At 42.4% G+C, this 25,093-nt stretch overlaps 1 protein-coding gene and 1 long non-coding RNA gene across 3 annotated transcripts in view; one reads left to right on the top strand and one right to left on the bottom strand.

Annotated features, from left to right (window-relative positions):
• Positions 1–8,798, bottom strand: part of GRTP1 (growth hormone regulated TBC protein 1) — a 40,664-nt gene extending 31,866 nt beyond the window's left edge. Inside the window, exons 1-2 of one of the 2 annotated variants that reach the window (XM_053311087.1) lie at positions 8,674–8,798; positions 1,805–1,956 (exon numbers count right to left, since the gene is read on the bottom strand). Coding sequence is in view for 1 of the 2 variants with exons in the window: in XM_053311088.1 (XP_053167063.1) it covers positions 1,805–1,956; positions 8,011–8,069 (211 nt within the window). In the remaining variant the exon portion in view is untranslated. Of the gene's footprint in view, positions 1–1,804; positions 1,957–8,010; positions 8,250–8,673 lie in introns of those variants that run through there. The other variant, XM_053311088.1, reaches the window with a different exon arrangement.
• Positions 8,694–25,093, top strand: part of LOC128351504 (uncharacterized) — a 45,269-nt gene continuing 28,869 nt past the window's right edge. The window contains exons 1-4 of the long non-coding RNA XR_008319810.1: positions 8,694–8,821; positions 15,024–15,054; positions 23,371–23,408; positions 24,058–24,604. This is a non-coding gene — a long non-coding RNA (uncharacterized LOC128351504). The remainder of the gene's footprint in view (positions 8,822–15,023; positions 15,055–23,370; positions 23,409–24,057; positions 24,605–25,093) is intronic.

The following is a 25,093-nucleotide window of genomic DNA, read 5'->3' as shown; positions in this document are numbered from 1 at the left end:
TTTGGAAAGGCCAGCTTGAAACACAGTTAAATCAGATTCTGTAAGCAGAGATAGCCTGACGACTTCAGTAGTCAGTGCAAGGGGAAATCAGCCCTACAGCTTCACACACACACCTGTTACTCCTTAATATGCTATTATGACAGCAAAAAGCAACACGCCTCCAGTGAGGAAAAGTCAATTTAAGTTCTGGAAACCATGCATCCATTTCTCTGCTATCAGCAAGAACAGAAAATCTACCAATACCTTAGTGTTCTGGAAGCTGTGAAGTACACTGTACATGATTCAAACTAATGCTGTGTGAGAAAAATGTTTCACTTTGTGCAAGACAGGGGGAAGAAAAGGGTGATTCTCCCTCCGCCTCAAAACAACTTTCTGCTGTCCCCTGAAAATATGTCCCTAAGGATTGGGAGACCCCTATTTGAGGGGGCAGCATAAAAAAGGAAGGGTCAGTGAAATTACTTCTTCCCCCATTTGTGCAAATGAAACGTTCTTCCCTCCACAGAGTCTGGATCCTGTTCACTATGCCTAGTCCAATCTTAATCTGAAGAAAGGTGATTAAGAACTTTCCCCCCACCAAGTCAGTTCAGAAAAATACATGATTCTCAGTCTGTCCTGTTTGGATCTCAGAATTAATACTGAACACTGTGACCAGCCAGACTCCCAACTACACCCATTCAAAATTACAGATTTAAAGTTTTATCAAGAACACTTGTTAATATTTACAGGGGAAAGTTCATTTCAGTTTAAATAGAAGCAAAACATGATCAGCTAATAACAATGGGGGGGAGGAATCCCAGGAGACATGGGTACCCATAATATGTTGCACAGGGGCTAAAAGTCACTGCCTCTGTAAATAGCTTTATAGCCATGGTTTAATCACACTTACTAGATTGGTCCAAATAATAAGTTACCACCAGATACTGTAGAAAATAGCCAAAAATCTACAATGCACAGCTGTTTAAAATGACTTCATATATACAGGCTATGTTACTCTACAACCATGTTAATTACAGTTTAGTGTCTGAAAGTAATCATGCAACTAGTGAGGCCTGAATTCACCTAACGCCCTTCACAGAAGAAATGTATCTGACAAAAGAATTCTTCCTATGCCAATACATAAAGCCATGTGTATGCATTAGATCACATAATATTCTTTAAATTTTCTTCAGTCTTGACCCTCATGGTCAAACTTTGCCCCATATATCACACTTAAAGCAATCTGTATTAGATTGCATTCTAAATTTTGTACACCTCCTAGAGATGTACATATCAGGCAGTATAAAATATGATAAACAAACATGTATATTACTTGAGAGAGTATATTTCTAATTATGGCAGATTTTAAGAAGCGAGTGGCAGAGGGAAGACTTTCTGACCATGGCAACATACTGTACTGGGTTTGCAACAAAAAATGTTACCAGACATCTATGGAAGCAAGATGATTAAATTAATTCCTTACAAGGACAGAATCTACGTACAAATGAAAGCAACTCAACACAGCCAAATCAAGTGGTACCTCCACTGTAGCTTACTGATGAATAGTCAGTAAAATTTCCTGAGTCTAAAGATTTCCCCTCTGGAAAAAACATTGGCATGTACACATCTGAACAAAATACAGACTCCATCAGTTACATATTAAATGTTGGTCAAAAAAAGATCTCTCAGAAACATTTTAAGTGTATCTTCAAAGACAAAAAGGAAACAGCTTAAATGTAAGTTTTTCTCATTTCTCTCAAAACTTGTTCGTGTTCTCTCTCTCTCTCTCTCACACACACACACACACACACACACACTCACACCTTACCTTTTATGCTTTTCTGAACACTGTTATTTCCCTTTAAAAGCTTGGACCATTTAATTGCTCTTCTGGTGAGTACCACTAGATATCTGGAAAAGAATTCTTCATATGTGGCATAGTCAAAGTCTGCTGGTCTTTCAAACCCATATGGATCCACTCTAAAATATAGAAGAAGGTATTTAACACTATGTAATAATAGTTTTATACATTTGAATAAGCGTAATATACCTAAAGGGTTTTTACCCCAGAAATGCAGCTTAGAAGGAAAAACTGAACTTAAAATGCAAAAGGACATAATCTAGCCCTGAATCAGCACATTGCATCTCTCCACAGGGACGCGCATCTTCCCTGATCCCAGAAGACCACGAAGCAATGAGGAAGGAAGTTGAAGTAACAGTCCAATTCTAACTTTGATTTTGTGGTGTTGTAACTTGTAGCATGACAATACTACTTAGCATGGTTGTCAGTTCTCCAGTCTCAGCCACCATGTTTTTCAAAATGTTAATAGCCCTATTCAGAGATTATGTTGTACCTGCATTCAGATGCCTGTACACATGTACATGTGCATGAGTGTACCTGCATTTGTTTTAAAAGTGAACATAAGTACAGGTTCCTCAAACAAATGGTAGATAGGAAGTGTTATGCCTTCAACAAGTGAATAACCATGTCTGTGTATAGATCAGTGTTAGCATAAACTGAAAACAGATTGTATGAGTGTTGACTATAATGTGTGAATAGGGCTCATGTGCATAAGAAGAAATGATAGCAGATACTAGAGCACTGCATCAGCAATAATCTTTTTTTTAAGTCAGTGGTAAGGTGAAGAGACAGAGGCAATGCCCTGAAAATACCTACTGAATACCACATCACCATATATAATGAACTTGGACAAACAAAAACCCTCTAATATTGCTTTAAACTAGCATAGCTCATGGTACATAAGCAGAGGTACACCTAGATAATTTTGGAGCCTGGACATAAAGACCTTTGGAGGCCCCACTCCCCTGCAAATTAAGCATCATTATGCTCCACTGGGTGGCCACGCCACCCGGGACAGACCAAATAGGATCTGGGGGGCCCCAGGGGCTGTGGGTAAGAGCTCCTCGGGACATAAGTCACAATGCTCTTTGCCATTACAACTAAATGGAATATCCAGGTTCAAAGGCAATATGCCTCTGAGGACCAAGTGCTGGGGAGCAAAGAGCAAAGGCTACTGCCTTCACGCCCTGCTAGTGGGTTTCCTGGAAACAATCATCTAGTCACTGTTGGAATAAATATGTTTTACTAGAAATATCTTTGGTTTGGTCCAGAAGAATTCCTTTTATTATACTAGCTGTATAGTTAAGGAGTGAACATTCTTAGTTCTACCAGTATAAAGCATGCTTTGACGTTCTACCTTCTGCTGTGTTTGAGGGTAGGATTTAAAAAGTCCCTTATGCAGAGCAGTTTTGTCCTTGCAAGGCAGAAACTATCAAGACACTATCCCATCCAGGGACAGAGCCACCATTGTGCGAACAGGTTCAAAGAACCTGGGCCACCATGCTCATGTGGTGGCTCATGCCCCAGCCACACCCTCTTCGTATGACATCAGATGCATAGGGCGTGGCTTTAGGGGCACCACTGGCAGCAGGCTGAACCGGGGCCGCCGCTGGCATCCCTAGGCCACTGATCCCATGTGCTACTAAACTGTAGTTTCTACAGGGACACTTGCTATGAATTAATAGTGACTCTTCAAGCAAATTACCTTGGCCACCCAGATGAATTCTATGCTAGTTATCTTTTATCTGACAGTGATGACAAAATAATTTATGCAGTCACTAAGGTCTGTCTTGTTACCATTAGAATTTGTAGTAAGAGCACACCTGTATAGTTACATTTCATGAGGTTTATGAATATCTGGATTAGTTTATTGTTACTGTTCGGACAGTATGTATATCTTTTCTGGTCAGCAACCACAAATAAACTGAACCGAACCAGTATAAAGTGCAACAGTTGTATTTCACATAAAACAGAACGGATTTGTCCTATCAATAGGACATTTGAATATATGTCCTTATATATAAAAGTCAGTATAGAGGATCTTAAGCGAAGGCAGGTCTTCCAAATTTCAAAGAAATTGACACAAAATACTTAACCACCTAATGGCACAGCAGGGAAGTAACTTGCCTAGGGAGCAAGAGGTTTCTGGTTCGAATCGCCGCTGGTATATTTCCCAGACTATGGGAAACACCTATATTGGACAGCAGCAATATAGGAAGATGCTAAAAGTCATCATCTCATACTGCACAGGAAATGGTAATGGTAAACCCCTCCTGTATTCTACCAAAGAAAACCACAGGGCTCTGTGGTCACCAGGAGTTGACACTGACTCGATGGCACAACTTTACTTTACCTGAGTTATCAATTTAGAAGCTAAATTCATTTTCTCCCTGCCCCCCTTTGATAGCCCAGAAAGAGCTACTGCCCTGAGTTCCAGTAGTCCGTTTGACCACAACATTCAGGACAAAAACATAAGAATCTTACACATGATGGTGCTGCTGAAAATGAAACCAAACTCAGCTTGTAAATCCTTCCCCCCCAACCAAAAAAATTCTATGGTACACAGGATGATTTTTTTTAACCATTTTGCTTCCAATATTTAAGCCACTACAACTCTAGGATTCTACATCTGATTTCTCTGAAAATTGAAATGCTTCTAGTCCTCACCCAAGATATTCTTCATGCCCAATTTCATATTGAGAGGACAATTTTGATTTTATGAGGAATATAACTGGAGTACATCTGCAAGCAAACTTTCAACAGGTGCAGCTTTCCCAGTTGTTTACTACATATGCAATTTCTGACTGGTGGAGGAGGTTGCTTGAGTGAGTCAGTGTAGAGATATTCATTGCAGAAGTACAGTAAGTGGTCTGGAATGCAGTTGTAAGTGACTAGGCAAACGTTCAGCAGGTGCAGCTTTCCCAATCACTCCCCAACACACACATATCCTATTTGGAGTTTAGGGATTACATGTAGGTTTGTACTCTACAATAAGTGTAATTCAGTTCATTTCCTCCCCCCTCCCACTTTTTTTTTTTTTTTTTTTTAAGAAGTGGGCATTCTAGGATTAAAAACTCTTCATTTTAAGTCAAGGCCCTTAGAAATTCACTCATGCATCAAGAAGCATAGAGAGTTAAGGCTCCAACCTTAATCTCTATGTTATATAGGCAGTACAGATGATGTACAAATAAATGCTAGTACTTTAGTGAAGCCGATGATGGAGTCAACAGCATCACACGAGAGCTGACAACTAGAGCATTAACTAAGATATTCCCGCTTCAAACCTCTTTTCAGCCACTAATGCACTAGATAGCCTTAAGCAAAGACAATTTTCTCAATCCCTACCATCTCATTTTAAAAGAGGGCTAATAATGTGATTAGTCTACCAGACAGGGCTGTTGCAAAGATCACTAAGATAATGTATGTGAATAACTTCTGGGTGCTGGTGGTAACTCGCTATATAAATGCTAAGTAGTACTGTGAGATTGCAATGGGCCATTCATTACAAGTTCTCTGTGATTTTAACCCTGGAATAAATTTTCTTATATCAGGACTTCTTGTAAATCTTATATACACACACAACTTTTCAAAGTGAACAGTTATCAAAAATTAACAACAATATTTACTCAATCATGGAACCTGTGGTGACTGGATACTCTTACTTTCTTGATAAGGCTGCTCTCGGGTCACTGTATTTTGTTTTAAAATCCTAAACTCCACAGAGAACATTCATTTATATACAGCAGTGGTTTATCTGAACACAAAGACAACAGGCCAATTAGAAATGCTTCCCCTCACTTTACTGTCTGGTTAACTCTTTGAACACATGGACAAACCAGAATATGACTGAAGTCATTTCCAATAATGAATCTCAATTTCATAAAGTACTCAAAGAGAAATAGTCTTCAACAGATAAATGTGCTTAAGTAGTTTTAACTGAAGCAAAGTCTGCATAACTGTGGAAGATATTCACTCAAGGAAAGCAATGAGAAAGTGTAAAAAGCTCTGCATTTTCAGATGCAAAAACAAAATAAGGCTGCATCTTTCTCAAAGCTTCTGTAACTGCATGCATGGTGTTGTGGACAGGAGCCTTAGTCTACAAGCTGCTCTTCAAGTACTAAGCCCCATTTTATACATGTAGCAGATTAAGCAGTAAAACCTTTCCAGAACAGGACTGCTGGTATAGTACGTTTCAATGCATGCTGTTCCTTTTCTCTTTTTAAAGTCAAATATTGTGGTCAATTACAACTTTGCCTTCATGCTTTCACATTTCCCTTGGTCTTTCTACATTGTTGGTGGTGGTGGAGGAGGAGGAGCATTTAGACATGTCAAACAGTCTGAATTGGTAGAGGCAAAGCCCTGGAAAAAGATTTGTCACTTGATTCTGCTGCATGTATAAGCTAAACCTTGTCACTTGACAATATGCACTAGAATAAAGAATACACAACATGAGCCATTGTCTGGTCATGAGGATGGAAATACTGATCAGCCATCCTTGATGTCTCATTTATCCCTCTGTAGAGATGCCATAGAGAAAGCAAGCCCAAGGAATTTGTAAATAATCCATAGCTTCCATCTACAAAATTCAACCTCTTCACATTCTCCACTAACCAACTTCCACATACAGTCATCCAAGCCTGTAGCCAACTTCAAAAAATTTGAGGGTGGGGGGAGATTGCAGAAGTCAGAGGAGGCAGGTTATAAAACATACAGTGAAAACAGTCAGTGAGGCTGGGGAGGAAAGATAATTTTTTGGTGTGGCAAGTACACACACCATGCCACCAGCTGGCTAGGGGCCTGCAGTCATCTCTTCCCAACCGCAGTTTTGAATATATGCAAATAGGAAATGGTGACAGGTCTTGCCAACCAAATGAGTTTGGGTGAGGTTTTTTAGTGATTTTGGAGGGGGTTCGGTTATTTGGGGGGGTTCAGAGGTTCAATCTGTTCATTCCTCTTGATGACCCTTGCTAAGCATGATTTAAAATGCCTTTGAGTGATTTGGGGGGATTCAAAAATGTCCAGAGGTTTGATCTGCACATTCTTCTTGGTGACTCTTAGCGATATTACATGATTTTATGTGATTTTTAGCAATTCCCCCTCCCTTTTATTTTTAGGTCTTTTTGTGGTCATGGTTCCCCTAACCCCCTGTTTCCCATAGATTTTAATGCCTTGCCAGCTTCAAAGTTGCCAACAGAAAGGTTTTGCCCTAGCCGTTAGTGAGGGATGACAGTACTCATGTATTCATAGTTCCATAACGGAGTTTAGATTTCATAAAAGCATATAAAAATGAGCAATAAACTGTTACACATTCCAATATAAATTATACATCAATTTACATGTTATGGGAAATCTCTTTCTAAATAAAGCCAATTTTATTTAAAAATTAAGTTGTTGTTTCTTGCTTTTCTAAAGTGCTTGGCAATAACAGAAACAAATGTTTCCTGGAGAAAATAGAGTGAAGAAAGTATTTCCCAAAGATGGAAACCTACCTTAAGACATATCATAGGTACTATGCTGAGAACGTGATAAAGACAGAACAAAATTATTTTGGAATTGGTGTATTTAAAGTCTGGAAGTAGATCAGGAAATGTTCAGTGAAACGTTGCAGTGTGTGTTTAGAGTTCCCTTGCTACTTTAAACAGAGTGATGAAGGCACTGAGAAATTACACATTTTTATTATATTATAGGGAAAATCTAGAGAGAGAATTAAGTCCTGTGGTAAGAGAGTTTTGAAAGCTAAGTGATGGTTTTTGTTAAGTTGTTGTTTTTTAAGTTCAGTAGGACTAACTAATCCCATAGGAACAAGCCAAAGCAACATGTATTGTCCTCCCTATGTAATCCTGTTCTGGTTAAAGTCTGACAAGCATTCTCTGGAACGAGCGCCTACTCGTGAAACCGATAATTAAAACGAAATTCAATTCATGGAGACGTATCCCACCGAGAGTCACACACGCAGCCCTTTCCAGGAGAAGGAGGAAAGGCGCTCCGGCCGCCTCCCTTTCCCCGGGATCTCAGCGGGTGTCCCGCGCTTCTTCTCTTGTGGTCCATTTGCACTTTCCTCATTGACTTCCTATGAGACTACGTACAGGTGTGCACCCGAAGAGACGCGCCCAGCCCAGAGAACACAGCAGGGCGACGAGCCAGGCGTCCCCGTCGACGGGGAGAGGACGTACCTGTGAACGTTGCTCTCCCGCGCCTCTTGCTGAGCGCGCCGCTCTTCCTTCCCCTCCATGGGGAGGGAGTCCCCGGGATTCCTCCAGCACAGAATGATCAACCCTCCCGGCTGGCCTCTCCCCGGCCGCCTGGAAAAGAGTCAAAGTCCCACGCCGGCTATCACGAGAGGGAGCGTCTTCTCTTTCCTTTCCCCACCCCTAGAGTGCTCCGAAGCTGGCAGGACAGCTGCAGCAGAGTGCCTCCTCCGGGAGCCGGCGACCTCGCAGAGTGCAGCGCCAGCAGCACCTCCCACATTGGAGTAGGAGGGAGAAACAGGCGCCTCCGAAGTGCAGCGGTGTTGCCCCTCAAGGGCTGCCCCCGGCGGCTGCCAGCGCGCGCAGGAGGAGGAGAAGGACGCGCTGGATTGCCCCGGGTGGTGTCTCTCCCATACCACCAGACGCCCTTCGCGGCGCGAGCCCCCTTCCCGCCAGCAGGAGGGGGGGAAAGTGTGAGCCTCTTTCTTTCGCTTGCTTCGCTCTCTGCCAATTGCGCCTCCTCAAGGGCAGCGCCACTCCAAGCTTCGCCCGGGCAGAGCAACTTTTGAGGACGCCGGCTGCTGCTGCTGCTGCTGCTGCGAGGAAGACTCCATTCCCCACCCCCGCCTCAGAGTGACTCCTCCTAACCTGTGCACCTCAGCGCGCGACTCGGACCTGCGCGCGCACTTCCCAAGGCAGCAGCGTCTGCGAGGGCCGTGGGGAAGGGAGCCTCCTGGCCACGCCGCATGCCGCGAATTCCTTCTGCTGCCAACAGGAAGGCAGCCCAGCTGGGCAGGTAAGCGGGAACTCGCTCCGGGTCGGTGAGGGCAGCCCTTGCCTTGAACCAGGGCGGAGCCGCAGAGCCGCTGTCTTCTGCCCTGGAACATGTGTGGGAGGGGGGAATACATTCGAGTGGAGCGCCTTCTTCTCGCCAAGGACGACGGCGGCGGCAACAAGAACAGAGAGGCTCGTGTGGCACCTTGAAGACTATCGACAGGTGGTGGTGTTTATTGTGGCAGATACTTCCTTGGCTTCACTTGGCAGGCGTGTTTCTGCCTGTGTTATCTTCAGCTGGCATGTTTTGGCACTGGACACACACACACACGGTGGGGGGATGTACACCACAGCGGGGCCATGAGAGAGGCAAGCATATCTCTGGGAAGTTGCAGCCTGCCCTGTGTGTGCATGCATATCTTGGGTTTCCAGAGCAAAGGGTGATCTACACCTGCTTGAATCTCAGAGACTTTGATTTTAGAAAATAAGCATTTGGGACTAGCATTTCTATTTAAATGTGCTTGGAAACCTGTATTTGCAACATAAACTGTGCTGTTCCTGCTGCGTGTTGCTTGCTGGGTATCCTGCTGGTGGGATTATTGCATGAGAATCGACAAGTGGATTTCCTATTAAATGGGACCGGTTTGTACACCACTAAGCAGCTCACAGGACTGATCGACTTGCATGAGTGGTGTAACATGGGAGGGGGGTGCTTGTGCTTGCAGAATACTCTGTAACCACTTGCCTTGAACAGAACCAGCTCTGGAATAGTAAGCCCTTCTTCTAGAAATAACTGTCAGTAGAGGTAGCTCTCCCGTGAGGCAAAATCTCAGGCAATAAATGCACAGTGGTGCGCAGCCCCCTCCCCCATCATGGATGTGACACCACCACTTCCTGCTGCTAATTTTCCACCCCATTCTGGGCTTTTTCCTCTCTCCTCCCTCACTGGTCCTGTCTTCTGTTGGAAATTCTCTGTGGTGAGAGAATCCCTTTCTCATTATAGCAGAGTGCACAGAGGCACAACACAGCGGATTTAGTTAGGCAGGCGTGTATGCTGAGAGTAAAGTAACTTGGAGCCAATTCATAGTTTCAAATCAATATATAAGCCATTTATTAAGGAACTCCATTCTAGATAGGAAAGTGAGGAGTTAGGATCTCTAATCTATCTATCTAGCTGGATGCAGATGGATTCTGCATCCTCTGCACACATGGTGCAGGGAGAGAGGCTTGCCATGTTGCAAGGTAAAAGGGCAGGTAGGGAGAGAGAGAGAGAAAGGAAGTTAATCCCTGAGATTAGCAATCTACATATCCAAAGGGATAGTGTCAGAGCAGTGGAGAAGGGATGACCAATGTCTTGACCCTCTAGCCCTCTGATTCACTAGTCTGTCCTCCACTGTCTGAGACAAGAGACAGCACAAAGTCCTTTAACTTACAGCATCTCCTGGGTTAGAGCCCAGGGTTGCTACCATGTCTCTTCCCCCTTGCCAGCCTTATCTTTTGGGGCACACTTTGGTTCATGCTGCTGCTTGCTGTTGCAGGCCAGGCAGTATGCATCAAACTCACTGACCTGTCTGTGCCTCCTCATCCAGCACAGCTCTCACTCTCCCCATTCCCCACTCCTGTTGTCATTCCAGCACCAGGCTTGTCTGCTTTGTCTCTTCAATTGCAGGAGAAGAACATTGGAGATCGCTGGTGCTAGAGCAGCAGTGACGATGAGGAGAGACAGATGGACTGGCGGGCAAAGCTGGATGTACATTGCCTGGCTTGCAACAGCAAGCCGTGGCACAGGCTGGGAGGCAGAGCATGCCCCGGAAGATGAGATTGGTGAGGGGCAAGAGGAGCATCAGTGCTGGGCTTTGGCCTAGGGCTCTGGCACATTGCATTTGCCTCAAGGCACCAAGCCATTACTGACTGCCAGAACTTCTGTAATGTCAACTGGGATCACACAACTTGCATGAGCTGCTTGCACAGCTGATGACCGAACAGTCCTGGTGAAGATATGCTGTGCTGCCCATAGACAGAACTCCCAAGGTCTCCATCAAGGGCTAATTGCCACTCTAAGGCAGAACTTAAATGTGGTGTTTATATTCTGGCAGGGTATTCGTGATGCAGTGCTGACTTACATTTATCGTTGTTGTTGTTGTTTAGAATATTTATATACTGCTTTTCAACAAGTTATCAAAGTAATGTACACAATACAGAAATGAGAAGATGCTTCCCCATCCCAAAGAGACTCATAATCTTTATTATTATTATTATTTATTAATTAATAAAGTGAGACACCTTCAAACAGCCACTAAGATGAGAAGGAAGACTTGCTACCCTGCTGCTAAATATAGATAAGAGAATCACCAGTTAAAAGGTTCCTCTTTGCCCATTTAGCACAGATGAACCCTTCTTCATCCATTATTCATTTGGGCATCCTTCATATTGTGCTTTCTGTCACTTGCTATTTGCTCCTAGTAAACACACACTTCCAAGTTGTGGTTCAGGACACTGGTGTTCTTCACTGGTGAAGAGGGTAAGGAGGTACTAGAATATCTCATTTGGAATTTGGTTAAAGTGAGTATGGCTTAAGCATGTGGACGGTCTTTTATATCTGTATTTCATGCAACAGTTCTTATTTATCCCCAAACTGTGCACCTCCTTTGATAAATGTTTGGTTTTTAAAACTTGCTTGGCTTTCTAACTGCTGTTTGCTTTTTCTTCTACTAAAGTAAGGCACAAGCGAATTAAGGTGCTAGGTTAAGTTGAAGTGCTTTGGGATCTGAAAGTCAACTAATCTCTCTCCTCCTCCACCATCAACACTGCCCAGTAAATCTGCAGAGGTCCAAGCTCTGGCAGTGCTGTCTTCCAGTGGTGGGGGAGGAATTTGAGTTTCATCCTGTGGTAGACCTTTTACAAAGAAGTGCTTATTCTTGACTTTAACATTTCAGATATATTCTGAGAAACAACTAAATCTCCTTACTGCCAGTTCTTAGTCAGAGCGATTAGGGTCCAGTGTATAGGATCAACTCTGACCCTCTTTAGTCAGCAAGGACAGAAGGTACTGAGTACTGGGAGAACATCATGATGTTCTGCAAGAAAAAACATGCACACCAACTTCCACTCAAAAACAGTTCATGCAAATTCAGTGGTAGCTAGTCATAGAGTCCAACAATCTATGTGTTTCTGTGCTATTCTCATTTTACGAGCAAGTATGTGATTTAACAGGGATTTGAAAACAGGGAGTACTTGTAGCACTCCATCCACAGAAGCACAATGACTTAAGTAAGGAGCAGAAGCAAAAGGAAGCTATGCCTGGAATAGTCTCGACTGAACCTGTTGACTGAACTTGAGAGTTCTGAAACAGGGACTTGAATGGTGCCCAGGAATAGAATAATAAAAGGGGAAGGTCCCTTGATAGAAAACCTATACAAGTTTTAAAATGTGCTTGCTTTCTTTCTCCTTCCTCTTCAATCTATTGTGAATCTGTGAATTTGTGCCCAATGGTAGCAGTAGATGTTAAACAACCTGTATACAGTAGATTCCCTGCTACTGTAGTGTTGTGTGTCAAAATTGTGTGTGTAGGAGTGAGCAAGCACAACCATGCACGCAATGCCTGGCAGAGTTTTCTCTACTATTTTCTCCCAATTGAATAGGATTAGGTTCATCAGGGAGTGTCCAAGATCAGTGAGAGCTAAGATCAGTTTTTAAGTAGCTTAAGAATGTCCCTTTGTCTGAAATAGATGACCTCTGAATTACAGCATTTCACTGATGCTAAAAGCAGACTCTTAAAGCTTCTGGGCAAGTTAAGACCCTAAGCTCTGTGTAGGCATGAGACCCAGAGGCACGGAACAATCTGTATGATAATAATAATGATTTGTAGCACAAGGAGATGTGTAATTTTTTAAAGAAAAAAGTACAAATGTTTTCTACTAATAGATGCTTTTATTTAGCATGCTCAATAAAATAGTTGTAATTATGGGAGTTTAAACTCTTATTTTTCTGCCTTGCATGTTTATAGTATTAATAGCATTATGAATCTTATTGTTTTTAAAAATGCAGTTTTCTTCGGTGAGAACCTCTAGATTGTTGAAGACTTCTACAAGACCGCTTTGCATGCTGTGGTTTTCTGTGCATCCATATTGTACATATTTAGGCATGGTCTAAAAGTGGTGCAGTGGGGAAATACTTGACTAACAAGCAGAAGGTTGGTGGTTTGAATCCCCACTGGTATGTTTCCCAGACTATGGGAAACACCTATATCGGTCAGCAGCGATATAGGAAGATGCTGAAAGGCATCATCTCATACTGCATGGGATATGGCAAAGGTAAACCCCTCCTTTATTCTACCAAAGAAAACCCACAGGGCTCTGTGGTGGCCAGGAGTCGAAATCAACTTGGCAGTACACTTTACTTTAGGCAAATTTTAGCTCTATACTCTAATTACACCAGGATCCGGTTACACTAGGTTAGGCCTAATGTCAGCCTAACATAGTTGGGATCTTATGCTAGTCTGGCATAAGAAAAGAAAAGAAAAGAACTGTAAAAAAGAGCGGGGGAAAGCCCCAAAAGGCAGCCATCTCATCCCAGCAGGGCATCTGTGCTCCTGCAGGCTGCATGATGGACCAGTTTCACCTGCAGTGGTGTAGTGCTGCAGGAATACAGTCCTGGTACTTTCCTCCTCCCAGGGTCTCAGTAGGGGTACAGAGCCCTTTGCTTTCTAAATAGAAATAATATGCTGCTTTTGGTATTCCAACAGCTATTGAATATTGGACTGCAATTGATTTTATTACTGTTTTCTTCCTCTCCTGTTACAAAGAGTAATTTTTGTAGTGAACAATCTAGAATATTATTCTGGGTGAACAGCCAAAACAGGTTCAAGCTATGTAGGGTTAGGAAATTATCCTTGACTTCTTGTAACGGAAACCCCCACATTATTGCATCATAATTATTCAGTGGGGTTTGTGGCCATTGGGGTGGGCATGGCTATGAGGGGTGAAGGCTGTCATGAAGGGTGCCTGTGCTTCTGAATTTGCAACTACACCACTGTTCACCTGTGACATAACTATCTATGATGGTGCTTGCATAGCTACAGGAGCCTCTTTGGAACGAGTTTGTCAGCAGTCTCACAAGGGAACAGCTGAAATCACACTGGTCACTGGCTGCTGGACATACCACTGGCTGCTGGTCTTCCCTTGTAGTCTGCCCAACCCTGAGTGTGTGGAAGATTATGTCCTCTGCCCACACTGGAGACCCACCTGCCTGTGGAGAGCAAGGCGAGCCACAGAGAGAGTAACTAGCAGTAGTCGTTAGAAGTAGCACATGATCTGCGGACCAGCCTGTGAACCTAAAAACCAGAAAAGCTCATGAGTGTTTGGCTAGCAGTAGCAATGGGTGGAGTGGTGCTCAACAGAGTGTATGCTTACTCTGTGCCCCCTTTTGAAGGAGGAAAGAATGGCTAGCCAATGCAGTTTAGCAAACTGATGTACAGTGTTGCTGAGGATGTTTCTGCAGTCTGAAGGGAGATGAGATGAACATATCTCCTTTTTCTTTTGGGGCCTCTGGTCAGAGTTACATTAATGGTACATTGCTAATGTTACCCCTGATAACTTGGCAAAGAAGGAACCTTTTAACGTGGTGATTCTCTTTATTTAGCAGGGGGAAAGTAACTGGCTCTGTCCACCCCCAGCACAGTACCTCCAGTGACAGTTGCTGGTGTCTGTCTTATGTTTCTTTTAGATTTTGAGCCCTTTGGGGACCGGGATCCATCTTCTTATTTATTGATTATTTCTCTGTGTAAACCGCTCAGCCATTTTTGGAAGGGCGGTATAGAAATCGAATGAATGAATGAATGAATGAATGATGTAGCAGGGACATCTCTCAACTTTTGATAATAGAAAGAGACTTCGGCCTGATTTTGTGTCAGGTTTTTAAAATATAGCAGTGCTCCCTCAAAGTCCCATTGTAAAATCCTAGCATAAATGGCAGCATCAAGCACCTGCTTAAATCTCTTCAGCTGAAAGCAACATGATTTAAAGGTGCTTAATTTTTAACTTGGATCCTAACATTTACTGTCAAGGTACTTTCTACTGCAATTGACAGTGGCAATGTACAGATTCCTTTCTTAGGACATAGCCCTAGCAGGAGACAAACTATAACCTATAACTTTGTATTTTTAGAGTATGTTTTAAATAGCAAATATTTAATAACTACATGTCCTTTTTTCTTTTCTTTTCCAGATGAGACATTTCAATAGACTATAATTGCCAGGTAAGATTTGTCAGGTGTGCCAACTGTGATATGCCCCCCGCCCACTTCGGTCTTAGTTTTGTGTGCTTCCACACCAGCTTGTTTACCCCTTAAGGAGTAAGGGGTAAACTTGACTGAAACGATATTATTAGCATGTGTTTAAATCTACTTCAGTTTCAAAATAATTTTAGTTTTCCCACTGTGAGTTGTTCTCTTGTCTTCCATATGAGTTAAAATCCACTGCTTCCTTTAAATTAAAAAAAAAAAACTGAATCACTTTTACACAGGTGTATGGTGACTAGCATAATAGATCTATACACAGATGAGGAACAGTATGAAAGTGCCATGTCTGTTCTACAGAGCTAGGGTGCACAGGAACATAGGATGCTACCATCTACTGAGTCAGACCATTGGTCTATCAAGCTCAGTATTGTCTTCATAGAGTGGCAGTGGCTTCTCCAAGATTGCAGGCAGGAATCTCTCTCAGCCCTATCTTGGAGAAGCCAAGGAGGGAACTTGAAACCTTTTGCTCTTCCCAGAGCGGCTCCATCCCCTGAGGGGAAGATCTCATAGTGCTCACACTTCTAGTCTCCCTTTCATATGCAACCAGGGTGGATCCTGCTTAGCTTAAGGGGACAAGTCATGCTTGCTACCACAAGATCAGCTCTCCTCTCCTGATTTAAGGTACATCAATTACGCCCTGAATATCTGATGTTATGGAAGGCCATCTTCTTAAATATGGAACATCTGGAGTCAACTCCTTATTCACTAGGCTTTTTTCCAAAAGCCTATGGAAAACAGGACCATGAGCAGTCGTATTCTTTAAGAATCTTAGAAAACATTCTTTAAGTTATGGGATCACTAGCCCCCTTTCACTTACTGACTGGGTTTCATCAACACAATGACTACTGAAATATGATATTGTAATCATGATATAGCCTAATCAATTCATGGAGAAATAACATGGAAGTTCTTAAAAATGTTTGCAAAGTAATTTCTGATTTATAATGCAAAGACACAGAATCAGTTACTGTACATCATTTCAGGCAAAACTTGATCCAGTTACAGGTATCTTTGATCCAGTTACAGGTATCTGGATTCCAAAGCAGATTTTTATGTGTGTATCACTTGCTGGATCAGAAATCTGATGAGCTCTGATGTTGTCAATTAACACAGTGTTGCTCTCAGTTGGATATAGATTCAAATTCATATCCTCATTCATATTCTGGCACAACTAGTTATGCATAAATACCTTATTAAAGCATGACTGGAGTTTAATCAGGCACTGGATTGCAGGGAGAGGATGTACTAGTATAACAAGCTTGTTTTAACAGATGTTAAATACCAGCTTGAGGACTTATAATTGGTGACAGAAAAGTTCATTAAAATTGTCTCCAAGGGTACATGGGAAGAAAAAAGATATCTGTGGCCATTTTTGCTCTTGGTCACTTCTGTTCTCCATATCCTAACGTTTGAAATGTGAATGGCCAATTCCAGATTATGTTGCTGTCCGTTTTGTCAGAATATGTCTTAAATTGTGAATGGCCAATTCCAGATTATGTTGCTGTCCGTTTTGTCAGAATATGTCTTAAATTTCCTTCAAATGCCTGTTTCATTAATGAATAGGGATGTGCACAGAAATGGGCGAGGATGGTTCGAAGGCGGGGGGTGTCGGACTTTAAGGGGAGGGGAGGATGCATTTGCTCCTCCCTCTGCTTCCCCCCCACCAGTGCTCAGTTTTTGTAAAGTCCTTCAGGTCTCCTCTTTGGCTGGAGGTGGCCAGCAGTACCTGGCGCGTGCACACCACATGTGATCTCACCAGACATGCATGCACCAGGTACTTCTGGTCACTTCCAGCTGAAGAGGGGACGGGGCGGCAGGGAGGTACACTGCTGCCCTGAAGGACTTTTAAAAAACTGAGCACTGGCGGGGGGAAGCAGAGGGAGGTATAAGTGCACCCCCACCCTTAAAGTCTGACATCCTCCGCCTTCAAACCTCCAAACCTCCCAGTGTTCGAACCTGTTTGGAGGCCTGTAAAAGGGCCTTCGAACCAGTTCATGCACATCCCTATTGATGAAGGCACATGATGCTTTGAGTTAACAGACAGGAACTTGTACAACTTGTACCATCAAGTATGCTCACAGAGAGATGTAACAGCAAATTTGTGAGTGGTAAAGGTAAAGTGTGCTGTTGAGTCGGTGTGGACTCCTGGCGACCACAGAGCCCTTTGGTTTTTCTTTGGTAGAATACAGGGGGAGTTTACCATTGCCATCTCCCGTGCAGTATGAGATGATGCCTTTCAGCATCTTCCTATATCACTGCTGCCCAATACAGGTGCTTCCCATATTCTGGGAACCATACCAGCGGGGATTCCATGCTTGCTGGGCAAGTCATTTCCTGCTGCATCATTAGGTGGCAGCTGTTTTAATCTTCATGAGTGGTAGACCAGTGCTTACTCTCGCTTTCTAAAAGGGAGCTGCTGGCAAGCCCAGCAACTGGGGAAAGCAGTTGATACTTTTCAGGGGACTAGATGGATTTAGCCCTCATTCTCCAATGACTGATCCCTGGCAGATATTAATTTGTTCCAGTATCATATTCTATAGTAGAACAAATGTGTTTCCTATAGCAATTATACATTTGTTTCACTATCCTATTCAGACACAACCCAAAAATAAACAGTGACTGTTTACAGACTTATTGTATGACTATATGGTATTCCCTTTCTTCTAACTGTGGTAATATATTGACAAGAATGTCAGGGAAAGAAGTACGGGGTGGGTGGGTGGGGGAGAACTAGACTCCTTGTGCCACTTCTCTAAATACAGACCTTTTGTATGTAATGGCATGTAACCTATTTGATACATTGACTTAAATATTTACCCTGCGTCAATGAAGGCATTTGCTCAAGCTTTCTAAACTTTTCAGTAACTGAAGTTTTGCAAACATTTAGGGAAGTGAAGAAGTCTTGATGCCAAATATGAGCATAGCATGATAACAGCCATGTGTTCCTTCTGTCCTGTCAATATTTATGTATAATGTGTGGAGGACAAACAATTTACCTAAATCAAAATATCAAACATCGCAGGAAGATGTACTCTGTAATTAACACATTGTATTTTCCATAGCCACAATTCTGAAGTGATAGTGCCAGTTCTTTACTCCCAGCACTAGCCTAATGACACTGCTTTGTGAGAGTTTACTGACCGACTTTAGAGAGAAGTTCCCAGGCAGGAGGAGTTATTAATATTTTTCACATGATTTTAGAGTCCATGAAGGGAACCATTGTTTGTTTGCGAAATGTCTCTGACAAGACAGATAAAAGGATTTTCTGTTCTCTTCATCAACACTGAATAAAAATAATAGAACCTCTCAACACATATGTGAACAAGATTGCTAAAATGACTGTAAGGTTTTATTTATGCTTTGATAATAACATTTTTCTATTGAGATGAAACTTGATGATTAAAACAGATGATTAAAAGAAAGGAAATCATGACTGTAGTTGTAATCCATTATGTTACAACTACATAATGGACTGGTTCAGTCTTGTTGGGACCACAGACTAATCTTGGTTCCATGCACCATCCCCAAGTCTTGGGAGCATGCACCCTCCCCTCCCCTTGAGTTTAATTCAGAAGAATACTACTTCCAACTCTGCTTAGATGCAAACCAAGGTCAGCCATGATGTCTGAAATGACTATTCTTGGTTTATGCTAAACAAATTGTTGGGATCTTGCCTTTGGATTTTGTTTTATTTCAAGCAATTTGATTAAAATAAACCAAGTTGCATCTGTTTGGACATCATAACCAGCCTTGTTTCTAATCACAATTGGAATTCTTCTGAATCGCACACAGGCAGAAGAGCAGGAAGCATGCACCCCTGAAGCTTGGAGATGTCACACACAAGTAACAGAACCAAGATTTGATTCTGGTTCTGTGTGATGTTTTGAATTAGCCCAATGTCTTTAATATGGTATGTTTCCATCAGAGAAGTGAACTGATTGACATATCCATTTTTATCATGGTGATCTCAGCTTAAGTTAATTCGCAATAAAATTGGTACATTGGTCTAGTTCTGGAAAGCACTGTGAGTTGTGATTTTGACATATGGTAAAGAATTGAAAAAAGCCAATGGATCTCTGGAATTTAGAACAGTATCCACCACTAGCAATTTTTTAAAATACAATTGTTCTTTCCTTTCTGGAGATCAGGACAGTTTACATGAATATCTGGTTTTATCCTCTTAGCCATGTATTAAGATAATACTTGCCCAAGGTACCCTTGAGACTGATGTGGGTTTTGAACCTAAATTTCCAGCATCAAAACTCAACAGTACTGTAGTGACACTACATATTAGTCCTCTAGCACAGTTGAAACAGTTCCAGGAGTGATGGTGATGGTTTTGTAGTTTACTTACCTCCAGGGGCATACCATTAATTAGTCAAAGGGAGACAAATGTCTCCTGGCCCACAGCCTCTGATGGCCCCCCAAGGTCAGCCCTTGCCCTTTCTCTTTTCCCTGTTTCTTACTCTTTCTTTTTTCTCTGTTGCTGCGGCAGCAGCGAAGTGATCCAATACCCACCACTTCTTTTTGCCTCCTGCCTGCCTCTTAGAGTGGCTGCTCCCAGCCGGCCATGCTCTGCGCAGACTCACTCACTGAAACTGAGAGCATGCCGATTGAGTGACATCAGGCAGGCACGAGTCAAGCAGCAGCGAGAAGGAGTGCTGGAGCTTTGAAGCCAAGCTGCTGGCTGGAGCCTGCCTGGGGGCTGCATGAAAGCCTTTTTTCATTTTTGTTGCTGACAGACTGACTCATAAGAAGGCAGGGCGTAAAGGAAATGCAAGTCCTATTAGGCAGGGGAGGGGAAGAAGAATGTAAAGGAAAAGGAACTGCCTGAGGGCTGCATAATCACATTGTTCTGCTGTGCTGACTGACCCTCAAGAAAGCGGGTAAATGAAACTTTTATTTTTAAAAGTAACCATCAGGTCCAGCAAACACAAGTGGAATGTGAAGAAAAGAAATGGAAAAAAGAGGGAGAGATGACAAGAAAGAGATGGGGGTTGCCTTGGTACTGCTGTCTCACAAGAAGGGGAAGGTAAAAGAAACTTGTAGTTTTAAAAGTAAGCATGATGGAGGTAGAGAGAACAGTTGGGGTTCAATGTTGGGATCTTGCAGGCTGGGTCATCCATTTGATAAGGGGCTAAAGAGCTGCTGAATAAATTCTTTTTTTAAAAAGACTTGCTTCAGAATAAGACTTTGCAAATCAGTTGATGATGGGGATTTATTTTTTTTAAGCTGCCTTTCTCTCCTGTCCCTGAAATGCCTACTACTTAAATCCCAAGAAACTGGGATGACTCCATGTATTCCATTGTGTTGTCTGGTTTGAAATCAAATTAAGAGAGAGAGAGACAGAGAGAGAGAGTGACATTGATTGTCTAAACTGATTACTGATTGCTGGTGGGTGACTTCTCTTTCTGCTGGCATAGCTCAGGGTACTGTTTGTATGATTCTTTCTTCCTACTTTCATTCTTACAACAATCCTGTGAAATGGGTTAGGATGAGAGAGAGTATCTAGTTTAAGGTTATCCCCTGAGCTTCCTGGCTGAGTATGGAAGGATTTGAACCCAATTCTTCCCAATTCTCATCCATCACTCTAACCAATCTTTTAACTAAGTGGAGTACTGAATGCAGGAGACAAAGGAGACTAAACTCCTTATTTTAGCTATGAAACAAGTACTCGAATGGCTAAACATTATTAAGGTTGGCTGGCATAAACTAAAAACACACACACACTTACTCCATAGTAAACCTGTGTTTGAACTCAAGATATTTTTTTTGTTCAGGACTGAATCTGTTCCCTATCAGTTGGTTGAGATATACGTGCAAATGTGAAGTGGAAGAAAGGAAAAAAACTGAAATCCATTTTTCTTTCATATTTGTGGATATGTGTGTGTTTGTGTGTACACATGTATCTATAATGGCACACAAAATGTGCACACGTTGCCTTGATACCGCTGACCAAAACAAAACTCATTCTGTACATGGATGAAAGAAAATAGGTGGAATACTGGTGCTGAGGGCTGGCTGATATCCAAAGCAGAAGAGCAGCAGCACAGGGTGAGAATCGGAGCAGAGGGACAAAGAGCAGACAAAGTGCCCTGTGGCGTGTTAAAGCAGAAGCAGGCCTTGGGTAGATTGGCATCAGGAAGTTGATGATTCCCACTAATTTAACAAGAGCAAGTTTTTTAAAAAAACAACCACATCTCTACCATGGCTGGCCTTGTGCTAAGTGTTTAGCTTTCAGCCTTGGTGTTCGTTACCAGCATGGTTCCTTTTGACTAGGTGTTTGTGCAGTTCTGCTTTCCAGTGTTTTGTGTTAGAATCTCTAATCTTTATTAACTGTGGTATATGTTTGTCTGTTAGGGATCATGGGGCTCTAGTTCTGTAAAAGAGCACATGTTTTGCATGCAGAAGGGCGGGGGGGTCCCATGTTCAATCCATGGTATCATCAAATAGGGTTGGGATAGGGCCCCTGAAATTCTGGGTGACCAGAATTTGATCAGTGGGTGGTCATTGGTCTATTAAGGGATAGCAATCAAAGTAAGGTAATACCTTTATTGGGACCAACTAAAATATCACAAGCAAACTTTGAAGTTATCTTTTTCAAGCTGAATGTTAAAGAGAGACAAGGACAAGCCCCAAATCCTGGTGTTAGGCTTGAGTTGGTGTACAGGAGGTTCAGACTGATAGGGCTTAAGTTGAGTGGGTGGGGGGGTCTGCCTTGAAAGAACTCTGGGTTGTTTTTTAGTGCTGGACATAGATTCAACTAACTGCTAGATTTTATATTAAAGTGGGGCAGGGTAGCCACTTTTTTCTTTGTCCCAATGGGCCCCCCATGTACTGAGATCTGTTCTTCACCTTGTAGAAATGAAGGAGAGGAAGGCAGTGAGGGGCCCATTTTACAATCTTGTCTTCGGCCCCACTCCAACCTTGGTATGCCCCTGCTTACCTTCCTGATATTCAGAGGTTGGTGGGCCACAGTACTTGATGGTACAACAGGTCTCTGGAACCTTCATGGGCTATGAGTAGTCAGTACATGTGTCTGTTCTCTTAAGCACACTGGTTACTACTTAAAGTGTAAACATCTTTCTTGAAAAGATATGCATTGTTTCTGTTTTATTGAAAAGATGTGTTGTCTGTTTTTGGAGAGGAGAGCTGGTCTTGTGGTAGCAAACATGACTTATCCCTTTAGCTAAGCAAGGTCTGCCCTGATTGCATTTGAATGGGAGACCACATGTGAGCACTGTAAGATATTCAGATTCCCCTCAGAGGATGGAGCCTCTCTGAGAAGAGCAGAAGGTTCCAAGCTCCCTCCCTGGCATCTCCAAGATAGGGCTGAGAGAGATTCCTGCCTGCAGTTTTGGAGAAACCACTGCCAGTCTGGATAGACAGTACAGAGCTAGATGGATCAAGGGTCTGACTCGATCTGGCAGCTTCCTATGTTCCTATGACTGATGCTTATTAAAGAGAAGACAGAAGGACTCTTGCAATTGCTGTTCTTGCTCTGTCTTTCCCTTACAATCATTTAAGAAATGATCATTTCCTCCTTCTTATTTATCATTAGCTACCTTTTTTGCCATTGAATAGAACATTATTTTTAAAAAGAATTGTTTGTATGCATATAATAGCAAATGATGAACAAAAGAATCATGTTTAAGTCTCATTAATTTCAGTGGGAAATATTTAATTAAGTGCTCAACACACTCTTTGAAATCAATGACATTTAAAAGTGTTTAATTTTATTCTTAATTTATGCTTATTCTTAATTTATGCCAAGATATAGATCTCTAAAAGGACTTTTCTGCATCACTAGAAGTTTCTATAAGCCCCCCCCAAACAAATGAATCCATTTTCATAAGCATGTATTTCTACGACGGATGCAACATTTAGTAGATTAATCAGTATGAATACTCAATTAAAAGCCTTTTGATCAGCTGAAATGGTGATCTCATTTATCAGGAGCCCCTGGTGGCACAGTGGTAAAACTGCCGCCCTGTAACCAGAAGGTTGCAAGTTCGATCCTGACCAAGGGCTCAAGGTTGACTCAGCCTTCCATCCTTCCGAGGTCAGTAAAATGAGTACCCAGAATGTTGGGGGGCAATATGCTAAATCATTGTAAACTGCTTAGAGAGCTTCCAGCTATAGAGTGGTATATAAATGTAAGTGCTATTGCTATTTAATCAGGTAACACATATATTTTTTAGTACAAATATCTATTAAAATTGAAGGTACATGGTGCTCTCTTAGAAGAAAAATTTCCCTTCTTTTCTCATGCAGAAATGCTTTTTGATGGTTCCCTCTGTGACACATTTCAAGTAAGTATGCCGTTTTTTCTTAACAGTTTTTATTTTTATTTATTTGAAATATGTCTATACCGCCCAAAACTTGCGTCTGGGCAGTTTACAATTATGGGTGGTTTACAGTTGTTCTATTAAAATGCAATGTTCTGTAGACAATAGATCAATTAATTCATACTAGCTTAATTCATACTAAAAATCTTCTGCGTACTAGTACTGAAACGGCGGCAAGAGCGCCTCCATCAGCCTTCCTTTCTCCCAAATGCCTTTTCGGGCTTCAGGATGGGTGAAAATGGCCTAGTCTAGCATTTGAGAGGAAGGGGTGCCTCAGAAAGGAGCTCTCACCACTGTCTCTGCCAGGATGGCGGAGACGGTGGTGAGAGCTCCTTCCTTGGGCCTGTCTTCCTCCCAAATGCCAGGTTGGGCCATTTTCTGGCCATTTGGGGACGCAGGCAGCCCGTGGGGGGAGCCTTCGTTGATGTCTCCACCACCATCCCAGCCACACTGTTGTGGTTTTAAAAGGCCATGCCCACTCCAGCGTGCACAGTGCATCTGCATGCTAGTGCTGTATTGCTGTCCTGCCTCTCCCGTCAAAGCCCCCTCACTCCAGAGACCTCCCCACCCTCACCTGAGCCCCATATTCCTTCATTCCTCCTCTTCCTTGCAGGTCCGGAGCAGCTCCCAGCTGGAGCTCCAGTTCTGCCCTTGCCTGGAGCAGCGGCATCGGCATCACTGCCACCTCTGACACCAACACAGGTCTGCACTCCAGGCACCTCCAGCATACCATGCATCGCCTTAGTTAAGGCAACTTGAAAGCTGCCAGTGAAAAATACTTTGGATTCCATTTTATAGTTTGTTCTCCATGTGATTTTTAGCTCCAGGAATGAAAATTTTCTGAATGTAGAATGTACTATGGAGTACATAAGAATGCTCTCGAACTGCAGAACAGCCTGGAGTATCAACATTACCCTAAGAATTCTATGCAAAAATACAAGTGCATTCAAAAGACAGCACTTTTTTCAAAGCTGGGGTCATAAGGAAAGAAGATGAGAAGGAAATTGTCACTTCAGCTCTGTGTTTGCATACATTTTCTATTTCAGCTTGGGAAATATCTGCAGAAGGAAAATGTTAAAACGTTGTTGGATTAAGACTGCAATTCTAAGCACACCTACTATGGAGAAAGTCAAACTGAATGAAATGGGATTTACTTAATAGTAAGTAAGCATACACAGGACTGGGGTGCAAGCAGAACACGTGTACATGTAAAGAACGTCCAACAATGCATGTATGTGGGTAGGTGCAGCATTGAGGCAGCAGGATCCATTTCCAATCTATGTGCATTCATTGTAAAGTGAGAAAAGACACCTGCAAGTACAAATGTTACATTTATATGCTACCAATATGTTGATTTAATTGGTTGACTGTCATAGCCTACAGACTGAATTTTCTTTTTTTTCATTCAGATCACCTGCTTCCCTTATTCTGTTGAACATTTCCTCCTTCCCCATTGTGCTTCTTTCATTATTCATTTTTTGCTCTCTTTGCTTCTCCCCAAGTGGTTGGTGGTGTTTTTGCTCCCCTAGGTAAATAAAATCTCCTCACCCATACTTTTATTCTAGCTGCATAACAATGCCATATCAAATGATCAGGAGTTGACTGGGGTTTTCTAATGTTTGTTGTTAATTATTGATTGATTGATTGAT

The sequence above is a fragment of the Hemicordylus capensis genome, chromosome 3 (genome assembly GCF_027244095.1).
Source record: "Hemicordylus capensis ecotype Gifberg chromosome 3, rHemCap1.1.pri, whole genome shotgun sequence".
Taxonomy (NCBI): Eukaryota; Metazoa; Chordata; class Lepidosauria; order Squamata; family Cordylidae; genus Hemicordylus; species Hemicordylus capensis.
This window is presented reverse-complemented; position numbering and strand designations above follow the sequence as displayed.